The sequence below is a fragment of the Sorex araneus genome, chromosome 11 (assembly GCF_027595985.1).
Source record: "Sorex araneus isolate mSorAra2 chromosome 11, mSorAra2.pri, whole genome shotgun sequence".
Taxonomy (NCBI): Eukaryota; Metazoa; Chordata; class Mammalia; order Eulipotyphla; family Soricidae; genus Sorex; species Sorex araneus.
The window spans coordinates 24,290,277-24,309,161 of record NC_073312.1 but is presented as its reverse complement, the minus strand read 5'-3'; the positions used below and the strand labels follow the sequence as shown (position 1 = coordinate 24,309,161).

At 54.8% G+C, this 18,885-nt stretch overlaps 1 protein-coding gene across 3 annotated transcripts in view; it reads left to right on the top strand.

Annotated features, from left to right (window-relative positions):
* Positions 1–18,885, top strand: part of WBP1L (WW domain binding protein 1 like) — a 65,255-nt gene that overhangs the window by 40,200 nt on the left and 6,170 nt on the right. For all 3 annotated transcript variants that reach the window (XM_004616313.2, XM_055118860.1, XM_055118861.1), the window contains one exon: positions 13,535–13,637. In XM_004616313.2, the coding sequence (XP_004616370.1) occupies positions 13,535–13,637 (103 nt within the window). The remainder of the gene's footprint in view (positions 1–13,534; positions 13,638–18,885) is intronic.

The following is an 18,885-nucleotide window of genomic DNA, read 5'->3' as shown; positions in this document are numbered from 1 at the left end:
CGTTTCTGATGAAAAGGATCCCTGGGGCTAAGAAGGTAGCTCAGTGGTCAGGAACCCACGCACCATCCCTGGCACTCTGTGTCCTCTGCTCCCGTGGCCCCGTCAGCCCCACATCACCAGGCCTGACCACACAGCCTCTGGCCTGCTCGGCAGAGTATTGCTGGGGTAGCCCCTGGCCCCTAGAGCACTGCTTGGGAGCCCCATCTCGCCCCGCAACGTGTGTGTGTGTGTGTGGGGGGGGGATACCACACGTGGGTAAACGCACCTCACCAAATGCCTGGTGCACAGCCCCTGAGCACTCTGAGCGCCGTCAGGGTTCCTGGTTCCTGGGGTGTTCCCTTCCTGCCTGCAGACGCCCCTCCTCTATCGGAGGGGCCTTGGCTCGTGGCAGCTGTTGCCTGGGCCTCTCTGGAGGCCGCTGGGCAGCTGCTGCTTCTGTGGTGTCATCTGTGGCGTGCCTGGCCTCAAGGCAAGAGTGATCTGTTACTGGCTTTCTGGGCAGGTCCCTGGAGGTCCCTGGAGGCCCCCTCCTGGGGTGACTGTTGCGCTGGAGGGTATCAGGGAGGTTCTGCCGAACTTTCACTCGAGGAACCAGAGCCTGGATTTCGGCTGGAATCCTTCTGGTTTAAAAATACCACCAGCCGGTTCTCTTCTTATTTTGCTCTCTGCGGTCTTGCAGGGGGTGGGGGGGTCTCTCCCGGCGCTGCTTGGGGGATCGTGCAGTGCTGAGGTCAAACAGGGCCTCCCACCTGCAGAGCACAAGGGCTGGGTCTAGGGCCCGCGATTTTCCGCCTCCGCTTTCGAACAGGAAGAGGCAGGGATGCCACGGGGGCGGGAAGCAGCAGCTCTGCCCAGCTGCCGCCTGCCGTAACCGACCCTGGCACCACCGCCTCTGCGTGTGTCCCCTGCCCTCGGCACCAGCCCTGACCTGGACGGAGAGACCAGAGGCCCAGACGAGGCCGATTCCAAGTTGCCTTCCTGTGGAAAATTCCCAGTTGCCGTACCTGCCGCCTCCTGCGGGACGGCAGAAGAAAGGCGGGTGTCGGGGTGGCAGGGGTGGCAGGACTGCCTTTCCCGCCGAGTGTCGTGCATACACCCCGTCTCCCAGGGCAGTGCCGCCAGCCCGCCCGCTCCGGTCTGCACGCACCCAGCCCCAACGCCAAGGCTCTTCTATTTATTTGTTGGTTCATATTTAGGGTTTTTGAGTTTGGGGGCCACCCCCCTGCTGAGACTTGGGCTACTCCCTGCTCTGTGCTCGGGGGGTCACTCCTGGTAGTACTCAGGGGGTCGACCAGGAGGTGCCAAGATCAAACCAGGGTTAGCTGCTTGCAAGGCAAAAGAGTTTTCCCCCTATACTCACTCCCCTCCCTTTGGTCCCCTCAGGATCTTTTTTTTTGGGGGGGGGTGAGGTGAGCGGGGCCACACCTGGCAGCCCTCAAGGCCTATTCCTGGCTCTGTGCTCAGCAGTGGCTCTGGCGGTGTTCAAGGGACCGTGTGTGGTGCTCGGAACAGAACCAGGGTCACAGCCATTGCGGCCACGTGCAAGGCCAGCGCCTTCCCTCCGGACACTCTCTCCAGCCTCTCCCCCCCAGCCCCCCAACCGCGAATCTTTTAATAAACCCACGGGGCACTCTGCTCTGGGATTTTCCTACCAGAATTAAGTGGCTTTTTCTGAGTTTAATGTTCAGGTTCCTAATAGCAACACAGGAAATGGGTTTTAATTTCTCTGCCGGCTGCTCTGTTTGGGGCCTATTAATGAAGATCTAGCTGCCGTGGAGCTTTGGAAGCGCTGGCACAGGTGATGGACCGAGCTCGCACGTCACTCTCCTCGCTGCATATTTTGTGATCTGCTCTAGGGGTGGCTGAGGGGGGAGCTTGGGCCATACCTGGCAGTTCTCAGAGATTATTCCTGGTTTCGTGCTCAGGGCGGAACCCTGAGGAGTGCTGGGGCGGGGAGGGGGGAGGTGATTACAGAAAGCGATGGGGATGGAACCCAGCTGGCAGGCGCCTTAACCCCTTCCTATCTCTCTGTAACCTGCTGTATGTTTTGTTTTGGGGACACACCCAGCCGTGCTCAGGGCTTTACTCCTGGCTCTGCATTCAGGGATCATTCCTGGTATGGGGTGCCAGGGATTAATCTCTGTGTGCAATGCAAGACCCCTATATGCTGTATTCTATTGTTGCAGCCCTTGTATGTGGTTTTTTTTTTGTTTGTTTGGTTGGTTTTTTTAGTGGAATGAAGTAGAGAGTGTAAATCAGTATCCCTTTATTTTAAGTGGCTACTCATGGGGGTAAGTCTGTTGGAATGTAGTTTGGATCCTAGGAAGAGGAGATTCGTTTTATTTTACATTTTTGTGTTTTGTTTTATTCTTGGGGCTATACCTGACAGTGCTCCTGGTTCTGCACTCAGGGATTACTCCTGGTGGGGTTGGGCTACTTCTGCGATGCCAGAGATGAAACCTGTTTGTCTGCATGCAAGGCAAACACCCTCTCTCCTTGTACTATCTGTCCAGCCAATTTGATGTCATTTTTAGCAGACGAGAACTGTGTTGCCCATTTGTTGTAGTCATCATTTTTTGTTTTCCTTTTTGTGTTGCCAGGGCCAGGGGTTGAATCTTAAATGTGAGAAGCAAGGCTGTTGCTGAGCTACATTTCTCTTCCTCTTCCTCTTCTTCCTCCTCCTCCTCCCTCCCCCCCTCCTTCTTCTTCTGTCTCATGGTTTGCAGTAGCATTGATGTTACTGTGTCATACTTGCGGTGGCCCTGCATCATTCTACCACCTGCGTGTCAGTAGCCCGCCACCCCTCTCCCCAGGTCCCTTCTTTCCCCTTAACCCTGTTTGCAGTCTCAGTTTACTGTTCTCCTGGCTCTGTCTCCAGGGTTTGTTTCCATTGAGATTGGCTGTTCCCTTGCTTGGCTTCTTTCTACTCCACCAGAGAGCAGGATCACGTGGTAAATAGTCCTCTTCCTTCTGACTCACTTAGCCAGCCACCCGGGTTTCAGTGAGCTGCAAGGTTTCATTGTTTCTGGCGGCTGAGTAGCCCATGGTACAGGCGAGCTGAGACTTTGTTACCCATTTGCCTGTTTCTAGCACATGGCGTGTTTCCAGATCTGACTGCTGTGCGTAATGTTGCAATGCAGGCAGGTGTGCCTGCGAATTAATGTTTCACTAATTAAATTAATAATCGTCTGTGCGTGCGGATCAGTGCTCCGAGGTTAGATGCCCAGGAGGGAGTCACTGGGTCACGTGGAAGTTTCGTCCTTCATTTGGGGGGAGGCTCCACACCGTTCCCTGGTGGCTGCAGTGGGGAGCAGCCCTGCCGACTGAGCAGAGTTCCATTTTTCCGTTTTCTTGCTCTTTGGGTCACACCTGGCAATGCTCGGGGGTTACTCCTGGCTCACGCACTCAGGAATTACTCCTGGCGGTGCTCAGGGGTAATATGGGATGCTGGGAATCGAACCCAGGTTGGCTGTGTGCAAGGCAAATGCCCTACCCGCTGTGCTGTTGCTCCAGCCCCAGTTCCATTTTTTATCATCTGCCCTGACTCTACTTGTTTCTGGTTTTTGCTGTTGTTTTGTTTGGGGGCCATACTTGGCAATGCTCAGGGGTTTCTCCAGGCTCTGCATTCAAGAATCACTCCTGGTGGTGCTCCGGAGACTGTATGGGATGCTGGGGATCAAACCTGGATTGGCTGCGTGTAGGGCAAGCATCAAACCCGGGTTGGTCACCTGTGAGGCAAGCACCCTACCCACTGTACTGTTTCTCTGGCTCCTTTATTTTTTTAAAGTATTGTTTTAAAGAAATTTATTGAATCACCATAAGTTACACAGTAGCACTGTAGCACTGTCTTCCTGTTCATCAGTTTGCTCAAGGGGGCACCAGTTGTGAGATTGTTGTTACTGTTTTTGGCATATCGAATACGCCAAGGGGAGCTTGCCAGGCTCTGCCGTGCTGGCAAGATACTCTCGGTAGCTCACCAGGCTCTCCGAGAGGGACGGAGGAATCGAACCCGGGTCGACTGTGTGCAAGGCAAACGCCCTACCCGCTGTGCTATTGCTCCAGCCCATAAATTACAAAGTTACAAAATTATTTAAGATTGAATTTCAGGCAGACAGTGTTCGAGCACCAGTCCCTTCACCAGAGTCCAAGTTCCTTCCACCGGTGTCCCCAGTGTCCCTTCTCCCCCAAGCCTGCCGCGATGGCAGGCACTGTTTTTCTTTCTCTCTTTTTCTTTGAAGCACTGGTTTGCGTCATGCGTACCACTCTGCCTCCTCTCAGCACGCAGTGCTCATTCAGAGCGACCACTCCCCCCTCTCATTGCTGTCGTGGTCCCTTCCCTGTCCTAACTCCGTGCCCCCTTCCCACCTGTTACTAGAGCAGGCTTCCTGCTAAAGACCAGTTCCCCCGCCCTTCATTTTCATTGTCTCTGGGCATTAATCAGTTCCCCGCTGTTTCCTGAGGTCATTCTCTGTCTGTCCCTGTCTCTCTGACGGGAATCGAGCCAGGGCTTCTCCTGGGGCGGAGAGCGCCCCTACACACATCCCAGCATTAGACATGAAAGCATGGAAGTACACCTCTCACGAGGTGTACTGGGAGAGGAGCTGTGGGCGACACATGTGCTCGGGCATCACATGTGCTCGGCCACACGGGCGCAAGCAGCACATGGGCTCAGGCAGCATATCTTGGTCTGGAATGTTCCGAAGTCTTTTCTGGGGCTGAATGGATAAAGTTAATTGGATTAAGGGAGAGGTTTGAGGGTATTCGTGGAATTTCCTTCACGGGGAGGGGGTCCAGTCTGCTCAGGGTTTTGCTGCTGAAGGTCTTGTTCGACCTTAGGACTTTTACTTTGCAGGAATTTCATCGTAAACTCTGGTGACTTTCTTCCCTCGAGGTTTCACTGTCGTGGGGCCCTTCCCTGCTCTCTCCCTGCCTCCATCAGTTAGAGTGAAAGGACTCTTGTCCCCGCCTCAGAGAACCCTTGGGACCACTCACTGCAGCCCCGTTCTGAGGCACCGGCCGCCCCCCTTTTTTTCTAGGCTTCTCTTCCCCCTCAAGGCACTCTGTAGCGCCTCCCGAGGTCAACAAATGCTAAAATTTTAAGAAAAAAGACCCAAGTATGATCCATTTTTTTCCCAATCACAGCATGCTGGGCTCGCCTGAGAAATGTCAAAACTGAGACCAAACACCCTCCCCCGAGGTGGCCCTGACGTGGCCTGGCCCTCGAGTGTGTGGTTAGGAGTACGGGAAAAGACAACTAGGACTTTCCTGTGAACTCTGAGGAAAGTTCGAGAAGCTCTGCTTGGGGCGAAGGGCGGGGAGCATGTGTACAGTGAACCTGTGTTCGAGTTTGTAAGGGATAGCCCGATAGCAAATCTGAGACACGAGGCCAGATTTTATTTTATCTGTTTGTTTGTTCAGGGAGCCACAGCTGGCTGTGTTGAGGGCCTATTCTGGTGCCTCACGCAGGGATTGCTCTTGGGGGTCTTAGGGGACCACAGGGGTCGAACCCAGATCTGTCATATGCAAGTCAAGCACCTTAGCTGCTGAACAATATTGCCCCGGCCCGTGAGCCTAATTTTATCAGGTTAGGCTTGATTACTTGCTTGATTGATCCTGCTCGTCTCTCCCAGATACTTGGATCTTTGGGGAAATGAATGTTCTCAACCAAGTAGGATAAAAATTCATTCCTGGGAAAAAAAAAATATATTTCTCTTCTCCCAGTGCAAAGTAGTCTTGGTTAACTTTAGCTTGTCCTGTATCAGAAAGAATGGAATGGATCCTCTCTTTAGCTAGTGAAACTTTGAGGAGTAATTGTTATATTGTTATATCTAATACATACATATATATGTGTGTATGTATATATATATATGTGTATGTGTATACATGTACGTCCCTGTGGTGTATTAATATGCCAAAACCAGTAACAATGCTGGGTCTCATTCCCCTGACTCTGAAGAGCCTCCATTGTGGCATCTTTGGGAAGGACGAGTAAAGAGAGGCTGCTAAAATCTCAGGGCTAGGACGAATGGAGACGTTACTGAGACCGCTTGAGAAATTTGACCATCAACAGGATGATGATGATGATGATGATATATAGTGGAGGCTATAAAAGTAATCTTGACAGGCTCTACCATCCAAGAATAGGAGATTGGACTAAGGGGAGATCAGGTTTAGGAGACTTCGCTGCTGCTGACTCATTCTTCTTGACCTCACTTTCCTCCAGCTCAATCTCCAGGACTTCCTTTCTCTCAATTCAAAGTAGGGGCCCTTGATCAGTTTTTCTTATTTCCCTCGACTCTTTAAGCAGCCTTCAAACCTGTAGTATTGGGAAATAATATTGCAAGAATATAGGTAGGTCCAGAGTTTTAAAGATTTTTTTTTTTTTGGCTTTGTGGTCACACCTGGCAATTTTCAGGGGTTCCTCCTGCCTCTGCACTCAGGTATTACCCCTGTGCTCGGGGACCATATGGGATGCTGGGACTCAAACCTGGGTCAGCCACTTGCAAGGCAAATGCCCTACCCGCTGTGCAGTTGCTCTAGCCCCCTAAAGAATATTTTTTATGACCACCTAGGACCCTAAAGAGCTACATTTTGAGAATTTGAAGGTTCTAGATGGATAAAACAAAACCAGGCAATTGTAAGTTCAAGTTGCTTGCTGTCTTTTGTCAGTTAACCATTTGGAGTCTGCCTTGTTTATGAAGACCTGGTTATTTGGTTACAGGGGATTACCAAATCAGATAGGACTTTGCTCCGGTAGGTGTGCAGTGCCGGCGTTTGGTCTGCTTCTGTGAAAGCTACCCCTGCCCCAGCGATGGGTGGGAAACCTGGTTGCTAACTCAGCAGTACCAGCCCACAGTCTCAGTAGGGTTGAAAACAAAGGAGGGAGGTCTGATATGAGGGGCCAGCTGGGTAGCTCAGAGGGCTGGAGTGCGCGCCCTGCGTGCCGGAGCTTTGGCTAAGATCCGGGGAACATGGTCTTCCCCATCCCCCAACATACCACTGGGTGTGGCTCAGGCCCCCATCCAAAATAAAGGGGGGGGAATTGCAAAAATTTAGAATTGCAAAAATATTTTCCTTTTGCTGTTACCATAAACTAAGGAAGAAACAATTGGTGCCAACATGATTTACAAGCTGTGTGTGGTCCGCTGGGTATTTGGGTATTTATTTAACTATTGTTCTCATACACTTTCCAGACTACTACCCCTGAGATTTACTGTGCTCAGCCACACAGTCTCTTTACTTCTTTCCTCCCTTCCTCCCTTCCTCCTCCTTTCCTCCTTCCCTCCTTTCTTCCCTCCCTCCCTCCTTTTCTTCCTCCTTCCCTTCCTCCCTTCCTCCCTCCCTGCCTCCCTCCATCCCTCCCTCCTCCCTTCGTCCCTCCCTCCCTTCCTCCTTTCCTCCTCCCTCCCTCCCTCCTTTCCTCCTTCCTTCCTTCCTTCCTTCCTTCCTTCCTTCCTTCCTTCCTTCCTTCCTTCCTTCCTTCCTTCCTTCCTTCCTTCCTTCCTTCCTTCCTTCCCTTTCCTGATGGGGGGCACACCCAGAGGTGCTTAGGGCCTATGCCTGACCCTGTGTTCACCCCTGGCGGGGCTCAGTGGGACCATATGGTGTGGGTTGGTGGCTTTGAGTGCACTTGCTATTCCCCCCTGCATTGTGGCCCCCTTCGGTTCAGTGCTTCCACTGGCCCCGGCATCAGCCGGCAGACAGTTCAGATGTCCCCTGTCTCCCAGAGGACTAGTGAGAAGAACTGTATTTACAGGTTCTTAGAAGAAACACTTTTCTTCTCAGTTTTCTTGGTGACAGTGGAGATTATAACCCGGGGACTCACAGGCGAGATCCGTGCTCCGCCACTGACCCACCTCCTGGTCCTTTTGTTCAACCCCCTCACAAGTCGTCTCCTCGTGCCCGGCACTGTGGTCCCCGAGCTGTTCTCCTAGGATGTGCTCTCGTCCGAGGGGCCTGGCTCCATGTGGGAGTCAGAGCAATGCTTCATTCCAGGTGGGCCCAAGAGCAGAGATTCGCCCTCTTCTCGGGACAGTGGGGAAGCCTGGCCTTCCGGACCACGGTTGCTCCTGATTCCCTCAACGTTACTGCCCCCAGGAAGAATCTGGCTTGCTTTCTTAGAGGCCAGCTGTGTAATTAAAAGAATAGTGTTACATAATCAGTATTTCTAGGGATCAGCATTTTCAAACTTGATTCCTAGAAATACTTTTTTTTTCCCCCTCTTTTGGGCCACACCCGGCGGTGCTCGAGGCTGACTTCTGGCTTTGCACTCAGAGATCGTGGGGTTCGGAGGACCGTCATGTCCTATACCCTTTATTATCACTCTGGCCCTTAGGAATAATTTTTTTTTTTTTTTTTGCTTTTTGGGTCACACCCAGCAATGCACAGGGGTTGTTCCTGGCTCTGCACTCAGGAATCATTCCTGGCGGTGCTCGGGGGACCATATGGGATGCTGGGAATCGAACCCGGGTCGGCTGCATGCAAGGCAAATGCCCTACCCGCTGTGCTATTGCTCCAGCCCCAGGAATAATTTTTAAATAGAAGTACTTTTAAAGTTACCTACTCAGTTGCATTGGCAGATGCGGAATCATCTTCTCTTTCTGTTTTGGGGCCACACTCAGCGGTGCTCAGGGCTCACTCCGGGCTCTTTGCTCAGGGCTCACTCCTGGCAGGGTTAGGGGACGAGAGTGTGCTTGGGATGAAACCTGGGCCAGCTGTGTGCATGTGTGCCAGGCAAGCGCCCACCTGCTGGCCTCCCTCTCCCACAGGCGAGGGCCCTCCCCGCTGTGCTGTCTCTCTGGCCCTCTCCCCACAGGGCCTTTCTCATTGCTGTAGCAGCCAGCACAGTGCAGCCAGCACATGAGCAGGGATATTAGTCACATATTTATGAAGTCAGTTTGTGGAATTAGAAGCCGTCTCTCTTCCCTGTGGGGAAATTCAGGTGTGGTGTCCCAAATCCATTCGATTCCAACAGCCAAGGTCATACCCTCTGCTCTCCAGCATCCTGTGAAAATCCTGTCAGATTTTCCTATTTTTTCACTTCTTTTTGCAGTGCTGGGGATCCAACCTAGGGCATCACACATGAAAGGTCAAGGGCTTATTTTTCACTTTCACATTTGTGTTTTGTTTTTGGCCACACCCATCGGTGCTCAGGGAATACTCCCCGACTCTGCATCCAGGGATCATTCCTGGCAGGGCTCAGGGACCACCTGGGGTTCCTGGGCTTGAACCCAGGTTGGCTGCATGCAGGGCAAACGCCTTACCTCCTGTCCCATCTCTCTGGCCCTTCGCTTTTCCGCTTTCGGCACTGTGGTCTTTCCTAAGGACATGGGATGACAGGAGCCAGTTGCTCTCCGAGTTTTCCAGTCCCATCAGTTGGCTGATGGAAGGTGTCCCGAGGGAACCACGCTGCCCAGTGTCCCTCTCTGCTGCCCGGTGTCCCTCTCTGCCGGTCCTTAGAAAGTTCTTGCGCTGATTAAATTGACCTTTACAGTGGATGAGCTAAGAATAGCACTGTTAGGACCTGGAAACTGTTAAGGAAAATGTTGTTAGTCCCACGGTTTCCGTTGCCATTAGAATTAAGATAATTTTTTGCACATGTGCAAAAGGCAAACCGCTCGTCCCTTTTCATCGTAAAAAATGTTCTTTCCAGTTCCGCCTGGGTCTTACGTGTCTTTTGCGCCCATGCCTTTGGCTTGGCAGCTGCCGATACTGTGTTCTCTTGGAGCCGGTCCCAGAAAGTGTAGTCGTGTCAGGTCGGGGTCACCCCATCTGATGGACTCAGCCACTCCTACCATGGGTGGCTCTTGGGAGTCCTCTGGGGGAGCCAGGATCTGTCCTTCGTGCTGGGGGGCAGCCTGGGACACACCCCCAGTTACCAGGCCTCCCCGCAGACTGCAGGTGCTCCGCCGCTCGGACGTCAGTCCTCCGTCATGCCTTGTACGGGCCTTTAGGATAGTTCTGTTTCACTTCTGTGCCCTCCTCGTTCCCTTGGTTGGTGGTGACACTCTGTTTTGTTTTTGTTTTTTTGGGTTTTTTTGCTTTTTGAGTCACACCTGGCAATGCACAGGGGTCACTCCTGGTTCTGCACTCAGGAATTACCCCTGGTGGTGCTCAGGGGACCACATGGGATGCTGGGAATTGAACCCGGGTTGGCCGCGTGCAAGGCAAACGCCCTACCCGCTGTGCTATCATTCCAGCTCCTGGTGGTGACACTCTGGTGGTAACTGGCCCGGGGGGGCGGGGGTCACACCTCTGGTGGCATTGCTCGCTGGGGTCCACTTTCCTTTCACCCACTGCTTGCTTGTTAGAGGGTGGCAGGCGCATCTTTTGCGCTGTGATATTCACTGGCCCTGGCACCCTGTGTGTGACCCTTACACATACCTGGTTGCAGTGTCGCTGGAAATCACTTGTGCAGGGGCCGCCGACAGAAGAGCTTCCAGGAACATGCCTGGTGTCATGGGGTGCTGGGAATCTGTTCGCTGGAATATGGTTTTTTTTGGCGGGTGCGGGGACGCACACCTGGTGATGCTCAAGGCTTAGACCTGGCTCTGTGCTCAAGGATCATTCCTAATGGGCTGTGGGGGACCATATGGGATGCTGGGAATTGAACCCAGGTTGGCTGCATGCAAGGTAAGCTCCCTAACTACTGTCCTGTTGTCCTGTGACACTGGGGATCTGAACTCATGGCCAGAGGCGTACAGGGCAGGTGCTCTTAGCCTGTGTACTGGTCCTCGGGGCTCCCTGCTATAGAGCCTGAATCCACTTTTTGTCTTCCTTATATGTCCACCCTCTTTCTTTCTGCAGCAGAAAATGTCAGTTCTCAGCCAAGACCATCTCCAGCATCTTGGAGGGCCCTGGGGGGGGTGTAACTGGGGACAAGGGAGGAACAACAGGAGTGAGCTATACTGGGCAGGAAGTACTTGGGGACACCAGGGTCATTGATGCGTCGTGGGGCCTGCTCTCCTGCGGAAAGCGGAGGCGGGCAGGAAGACAGCGTGGGGTCCCATCAGCCCTGCTTCCTGCCCTGGGCTTGGAGGTGCCCAGAGAGGAGCCGACAGCAGGGGGTCACGAGGATGCCACTTGTTTAGATTTCAGACACATTCCATTCCACGCCTCGCTTAGGACCCGCTGGCTGCCCTGTGCTCGGAGCCGGGACCTTGGCTGGTAAATTTTCTCGAGGCAGGAGCGTCACTGGATTCTTTCCTGTGCTGGGTCGTAGGCCACACGGACTCTTTTAGAAACTTTGGGGACATTTTTTAATTGTTCTGGGGGAGCCAGTGCCAGAAGAATGGCATTTCGGGGCCTGGTAAACTTGGGAGAACCACTCTGGGTCCTTGTGAAAGCGGGTGCTTGGCCCTGGCGTCCGAGAGCGTGTGCTGGGGCAGAAGCCGGCCCAGATCTGCCGACTCAGCGCAGGCCCGACGGGCCGACCAGCCACTCGGCAGTAGGGGCCGGAGGGACAGTATAGCGGTTAAGGCACTCACTCGCCTTGCACATCACTGATCTGAGTGCGATCCCCGGCACCCCATACGCTCCCCCTCACGGCCAGGAGCGCTTCCTGAGCTCAGAGCCAGAAGGATCCCCCCAAGTATTGCCGGGTGTGGATCTAGAACAAAACAAGAACATGGCAACACGGCGAAAGAGCTAACGAAGCCTCTGCTATGTTTCTGTTGGCCTAAGTCCCTTCCCGCTCACCAGGATCAGGCTACGCGGTGGGCCCCACACTCAGCCTCGCTTCTTCATGGGGACGGGAGCTCCGTCTCAGTGGCACCAAGGGGCTGTGTCTGGCTGTGGGGGGCCCTTGCAATGCCAGGGGTGGAGTCGCCCTCCTGCATGCATGCAGAGCATGCCTTTCAGCCCTGCCAGCCGTCTCCCCAAGCCCCGGCACTGCTTTTTTTAACCATGCCCTTTGTCTACAGGTGCCGAGCTCGTGCTGCCCGGCCCTGGCTTGGGGATACGCGAGTGCTTTGTCCATACCCCAGGCCAAGTGGACAATATGGCCAAGCAAGGCCCAGGGAGGTGGCCAGGACCACGTGACTTTAGTTTCCACTGGCAGGCGCCGGCCCGGATGTGCACCACGCAGGGTCAGCCCGAGGAGCTGCACATACAATACGGCGGTTTTAGTTTCTCTGCCCAGCAAGGTTTCTTTTTCCCTTCCAAACCCTGAGCCGCTTGGGCAGAGGAACAGTGTCGCATTCATCTCGGTGTCCCTGTGCCCCAAACAGTGCTCACAGCATCCAGAGGATGGGGTTCTTCCTTGGAAGAAGAAGTATGGGAAGCCAGAGAGGCCAGAAACCCGCGGGCCTCCTCTTGTGCTTTGGGGCCCCGAGTGCAGCAGGGGCCACGGTTCAGGTCGGTGGAGGCAATAGAAGGTTCCCTAGTGTTGTTTGGGAGCCACGCCTGGCAGTGCTCAGGGGACCATGTGGTGCCAGGGATGGAACCCAGGCAGGGCACGTGCTCCGGCCCTTGGGGCCTCTCCCTCCTCTGTTTCCTGTCTGACCGTGGAATTAGGAGAACTCTCTCCCTTCCATTCCCACCTGGCCGTGCTGGGAATAGAATTTGGCAAACATCACGGTTACTCATCCGTGCCCTGATGCGTAGAGAGCTGTCCCTGAGAAGGGTGCCTGGGTCCGGTCGAGATCATTCAGTAAGCAAAAGGGATCCGGCAAACTGAACTTGAACTTGGTCACTTGAGCATTCTGTTGGAGGGATTTCAGTAGCAGGTTCTGTGTTCATTTGGTTTTGGTGGTACCTCGGTGGTACCATGTGGTGCCAGAAATCAAACCTGGGGTTCCTGCATGCAAAGCACATGCTCTAGACATTTTGTTGTTTGTTTTGGGTTATATGTTTTTGGGTCACATCTGATGAGACTTGGGTTACTCCTGGCTCTGCACTCAGGAATTACTCCTGGCAGTACTGGAGACCATATCGGAAGCTGGCAATTGAACCTGGGTCGGCCACATGCAAGGCAATTGCCCAGCCCACCGTACTATTGCCCCAGTCTGCTGTAGGCTTTCGAACCATCTCCGCAGCTCCAAAACGTGAAGCATTTCCACTTGGACATAAGTCCTTTCTGGCAAAGGAGAAAGGACTCCTGTCGCCTTTGTGTATCGAATCCTGCCTACCCCTCCTACCTTTAATAAAAATTTTTTCCCCTTAAAATTGCTGTTGTGTCATTCTTTAAAAAAAAAAGCTTTCCCCTTCCTTAAAAAAAAAAAAAATTCTGCTTCCCATCCCTTTGTTGGTGTGACCAGGATTTGCACCCTCGTTCCCCAGTGTTACACACTTTCACACAGGCCTGGTGGTAGCCTGGTGGCATTCACGTGCTTTGGTTGTGGCGCCAAGGAACCCAAACAGCGGAGCTGCCGGATTGCGCTGGGCGGGGCCCAGGGGGGGCGCACAGTCTGCCGCCCCGCAGAGAGGGGGCTGGGGTCCCTTCCGGGAGCGCAAACAACGAGGAGGAGCGGGGGTCAGGGGCGCAGTTCAAGGAACTCAGGATGCTGAAGTGCCTTTCGTTCTGTTGCTTTTCCAGGATAAGGAAACCTGCGTGGGCACCAACAATCAGAGCTACATCTGCGACACGGGACACTGCTGCGGCCAGTCGCAGTGCTGCAACTACTACTACGAACTCTGGTGTAAGCCTCCGCCCGGGGCTGCTGGGACCCCAGGGCTGCGCGTCTCTGCTGGCCGCTAAACTCGGGCCCGTCAGGCCTCTTCTCATTCTCACCAGTAGCATCTCTTTCCAGGCTCCAGAAACAAGATGTTTTGTTTTGTTTTATTTTATTTTGTTTTGTTGTCAGGCTGCTCCTGGCATAGTGCTCAGCGGGATTGGGGGGTGGGGGGGTGGGATGGAACCCAGGCCAGACACCAGCCAGGCCCGGGCTCCGGCCCATTGCGCTGACTCCTCTGGGTGAGAGCCTGCTTGAGCTTCTGCCTGGGGGGGCTCAGAAGTCCTCTCTAGGGGAATGTCATGCCCTCTCTGGGCAATGACAGCGACTCGGGTTCCTCCCGGGGAGCCAGCCCAGCGGGCCAGGCCGGTCCCCGCTGCGGAGAGGAGCTGTGACCGCTGAGTGGGCCTCTCCGGGTGGCGACGGGCCACATCCTCACCAGTATCCCAGAGAGCACCAGGGGCTGAGCCGGTTCCCGAGGATTCTTTGAGAAGGAATACTCGTTCTGGGGGGGCCCCCTGCCCATGGAGGCCCCTGGGAGAGAGAGGGGGATTCCAGCACTCAGCCCCCTGTTTCCTCACCAGTTCTTTCTGTCTCTGTCTCTATTTTGGGCCACACCCTGTAGTGCTCAGGGCTCACTCCCAGCGGTGCTCGGGGCCTTGGCACTGTCGAGATCTTCCCCGGCAGCTTCTCCCGCTGCTTGTCCGCCCAAGGCCACAGGACATCCTCCTCCTTAAGCCCTGGGGTAGGCAGGCGGAGGCCGGGGCAGTGCCACCTGGCTCCTGGGAGCAGCGTGGCCGTGTCGCTGCTGCCTCGTCTGTCCTCTGACCTCGGCTCTCCCACAGGACCCTCTAGGCGGCTGCACGGGGAGGGTGGAGGGTGCCGGCCTGGCTGTGTCCCCACGTCAGTCTCCTGGGAGGGGAAAGGTGGGCCATGTGCCTGGCTCATTCCCCCCGCCCCCCGCCTTGTAATATTCTTAAATTTATGGCTTGGGGGCCACGCCCGGCGGTCCTTGGGGCTCCTCTCCACTCTGTGCTCGGGGTTGCTTCGAGCAGTGCTCTGGGAACCGTCTGTGGCAGCCAGGATCAAACCGGGCCTCCTGCATGCGACGCAACACCTGCGCCCTGCCCCCACCCGGTGCCTCCTGCAGCTGACCGCAGGCCTCTCCGCGCCCCCGCCAGTGGACACGCACACTCCGGGCTTGTTGAGCACTGCGTCCCCACTGTCCCCATCGCCATCCCTGGCCTGGCCGCTGGTGGTCAGCGGCAGCTGGAAGGGCTGTAATTTGGCCAGGGAAGGAAGCTAGACTCCGAGCCGTGGGAATCCCTCCCTCTGAAACGCAACCGTGTCTGAGGGCCCGAGGGAGTGTTCTGTAAACAGGGCCGCTCCCTCCCTCCCTCCCTCTCCAGGCCTGGGGCCCGCTCTGCCCTTCTGGGAACTGTGGGGTCACTTAAGTGCAGGTTCCCCGCCCAGTGGCGGACACCGGCTCAAGATGTCCCCGCAGCCCTTCCACACGTGTGGGCAGCAGTGGGGTCCAGAGTGGTCATTGCTGATGGTGACTGGGGTGGGTGGGAGGAGGCGGGGTCAAGGGGGTGCGGGGTGCGGGGGGGGTACACAGGGTGCCAAGCAGGTGGACAGACCGTATTTAAATGTTTTAAAATGGAGATAACCACTGGGCTCAGATTTTCCCTCCCACCCCTTGTTAAAACAAAAGTCGAGGCCAAGCTGCTAAAGAGGCCACGGAGACAGAGTTGGTTTCTCTGGGGCCCAGCCCAGGTGGCATCAGTTGCGGGGCCCTGCGGGGAGCGGCAGGCTCAGATCCACGGGGCCTCGGCCCACGGGTGGGGCAGATTTTGGCACTGAGGCCACGGAGGCCGGGAGGCTGGGAGGCAGTCGAGACCCTGGCCCCTGGGTCTGTAGACTGCCTGTGCGCTCAGCAGTGCTCAGCTGGGGCAAGGGGAGGCCAGAGTCTGCGTGCGGAGAGCAGCCCTGCCGCCACAGGCGCGGTCCCCGTTCTGGAAGGCCAGAGCAGACTTTCCTCCGTGCCCCGGGGGGCTGCTGCAGGAGCTGGCTGCCCTGAGCCTGGCTTCCCAGCAGGCGGATGTTGGGGTGCTGGAACAAGACTCCTCGGGGTCTCCTCAGCTTTTGTTCCTTTGAGCCCCATCCCCGCAAGCTGCCTCTCAACTTCGCTTGCACTGTGAAAGGCAGGGATTTGGGTTATTCGTTTGGTTTCTTTCTTTCGGAAGGAAAAAAGCCGGAGCCAGGAGATCCTTGGTGGAGATCCCATCTGACAGAGCACTTCCTTACCCAGAGTTGCCCACGAGGAAGGAAAATGGGGGAGAAAGTGTGGCTTTCACTGGTCTTTTCACTTCTGCCAAGCTGAATTTTCAAACCATGTGCTACGGACTGTTGTGTGTGTTGTGAATGCCTGCTGTTATGTGTGTTGTGTATGCCTGCATGCCCACCCCCCCCCCCCCACACACACAGAGTTCTTGATTCCCTGATCGAAGTAAACCCAAGAATTTGCAATTCTAACGTTTATTACTGGGCGCTGTGGCCTCTGGAAGTTGAGCCTGGCCTTCAAGGCTCTCTCCTGGCAGGGTCCCAGAGTGACTGTGAGCATTCAGAGGAGAGTTCGCTTCCTCTGGCAGGACTCTGGCAGGCTGTGTGGAAGAGGTGGCATCTGAAATGGGCCATAAAGCACGGCAGAGGCCTCAGTCCCGCAGAGGGAGGAGTGGGCGTCCCCCCCCCACCCCCAGGACGGCCTGGGAACACAGGAGTAGCGGTGCAGGCCCAGTGCTGTGGGCAAGAGCAGAGAAGCCGGCCTGGCCTGGGCGGAGCTGGAGGTGCTCGTGGCCACACACTCTCCCACGTGCTGCGCACTGAGCGAGGCCGTCTTGCTGAGGAGCACTGCATTTCCCTCCAACAGCACCTGCCCCGGTGCCACCTCTAGCTCTGGTGTCAGGGCCCAGTCAGGCAACTTGATTGGTCGCATCTGGGAAGGAGGAGCTGTGTGCGACTCCAGAGCTGCTCCCCTTCCAGACCACCGGGTGGACTGAGGCATAGAGTGTGCTTGTTCGTGCCCACCTCAGCCCGTCTCCCTGGACACGTGAGCACCGAGGGCGGCCAGCCACGGGAGCAGCGTGGATCCGGGTCTCCCAGCTCCCGTCCTGGGCCTTTCTCCCCACAGACTGATGTAGAGATAGGTCATCTAGGGTAACTTTCCTTCAGCACCATTTCCCCCCATTTGGGGTGTTAGTTGGGAGAAAGGGAATGTTTCTAGAGCAAGCAGGTTCCTGGTTTTTAGCAACCTAACACTGCTGGCTTTCTTTTTGGGTGTTTTTTTTTTGGGGGGGGGGAGTCACACTCGGCAATCCTCACGGGTTGCTCCTGGCTCTGTGCTGAGGAATTATTCCTGGAGGTACCTAGGGGACCATATGGGATGCCAGGGATTGAACCTGGGTCTGCAGCGTGCAAGGCAAATGCCCTACCTGCTGTACTATCACTTTGGCCCCACATTGCTGGTTTTTCACCTGCTACCTAACTTCCTTCCTTCCTTCCTTTTTTTTTTTTTTTTTCTTTTTAGGTCACACCCGGCGATGCACAGGGGTCATTCCTGACTCTGCACTCAGGAATTACTTCTGGCGGTGCTCAGGGGACCATATGGGATGCTGGGAATCGAACCCGGGTCGGCCGCGTGCAAGGCAAATGCCCTACCCGCTATGCTATCGCTCCAGCCCCTTCTTTGTCTTTTTTTAGGAGGTCGCTGGGGGTTGGGCCACACCCAGCTGTGCTCAGGGATCACTCATGGCAAGGCAAGTGCCCTACCGACTGTACTGTCTCTGGCTCAGATCCTATACAGTCTTTCTTTTTTTTTTTTCCTATACAGTCTTTCTCTCCCCAAACCAGACCTTTTCTACGGTGGCAGTGTCAGGGGCCCCTACGGAGCACTTCAGTGGGGCAGGGAGGTCCCCCGTCACTCTGTGGGAGAGAAGGAGATAATTTACAGTCTGCTTTGGCTTTTCTAAGGAGGAATTTCCTGCCCGTGGGGGAGTGGTGTTTTCCCTGAGAGTTTATAGCGGACTCTGGGCACATGACTCAGTTCCTACGCTGGATTGTCAGTGTTTTTAAAAAACATGTTTTCCATTTTGCTTAGCATGACAAATGCTTCCTACCATGAGGTCACGGGTTTTGAAAATTGGAATGTGGTCTCTGGGTAGGTGTGTGTCTGGGGGCAAGGTCTTTGTCTCTTTTCATTAGGGTTCCCTTTTCATTTTTTTTTTTGTTTGTTTGTTTATTCTTCCCCTTCCCCCTGTTATCAGAGTGACCAGGGTCTCATACACTTAAGATGCAGGGTATAGGGTCCTCACTCTCTCTGTGTGTGTGTGTGTGTGTGTGTGTGTGTGTGTGTGTGTGTGTGTGTGTGAGAGAGAGAGAGAGAGAGAGAGAGAGAGAGAGAGAGAGAGAGAGAGACTTGGAATCGCAGTTGTCATGTGGAGTGGAGGAGTGGAGTGTGTGTGTGTGTGTGTGAGAGAGAGAGAGAGAGAGAGAGAGAGAGAGAGAGAGACTTGGAATAGACTTGGAATCACAGTTGTCATGTAGAGTGTAGAGATCTCACTCTGTGTGTGTGTGTGTGTCACTTGGAATCACAGGTGGCATGTGGGGTGTTGCCAGGGATAAAATGTGCTAACTTAGCCTGTAAGGTAAGTGTACTACCACCAGGCCACATCCCTGGGCCTACAAGCCTTGCTTTTGAAATCTGTCCTCCTCGTTGGAGAAATCTAGAGGGGAAAAAAAAAGGTTTGTACATCTCAAGGGGTCTGGTCTAGATTTCACACAGAAACCCCCACATACCCCGCTAAAATTGGGGAGAACCTGCTTTGATGAGATCATTCCCCGGCCAATCTGTACTTGTGAGGATCAGTCAAATCTTTTTCTTTCTTTCTTTTTTTTTTTTTTTGCTTTTTGGGTCTCACCCGGCGATGCACAGGGGTTACTCCTGGCTTTGCACTCAGGAGTTACTCCTGGCGGTGCTCAGGGGACCATATGGGATGCTGGGGATCGAACCCGGGTCGGCCGCGTGCAAGGCAAACGCCCTACCCGCTGTGCTATCGCTCCAGCCCAAATCTATTTTTTTTTTTATTTTGGACTCACTCCTTGCTGTGCTCGGGGATCACTCCTGGTGGAGCCGGGGGACCAGTGAGGTGCCGGATCA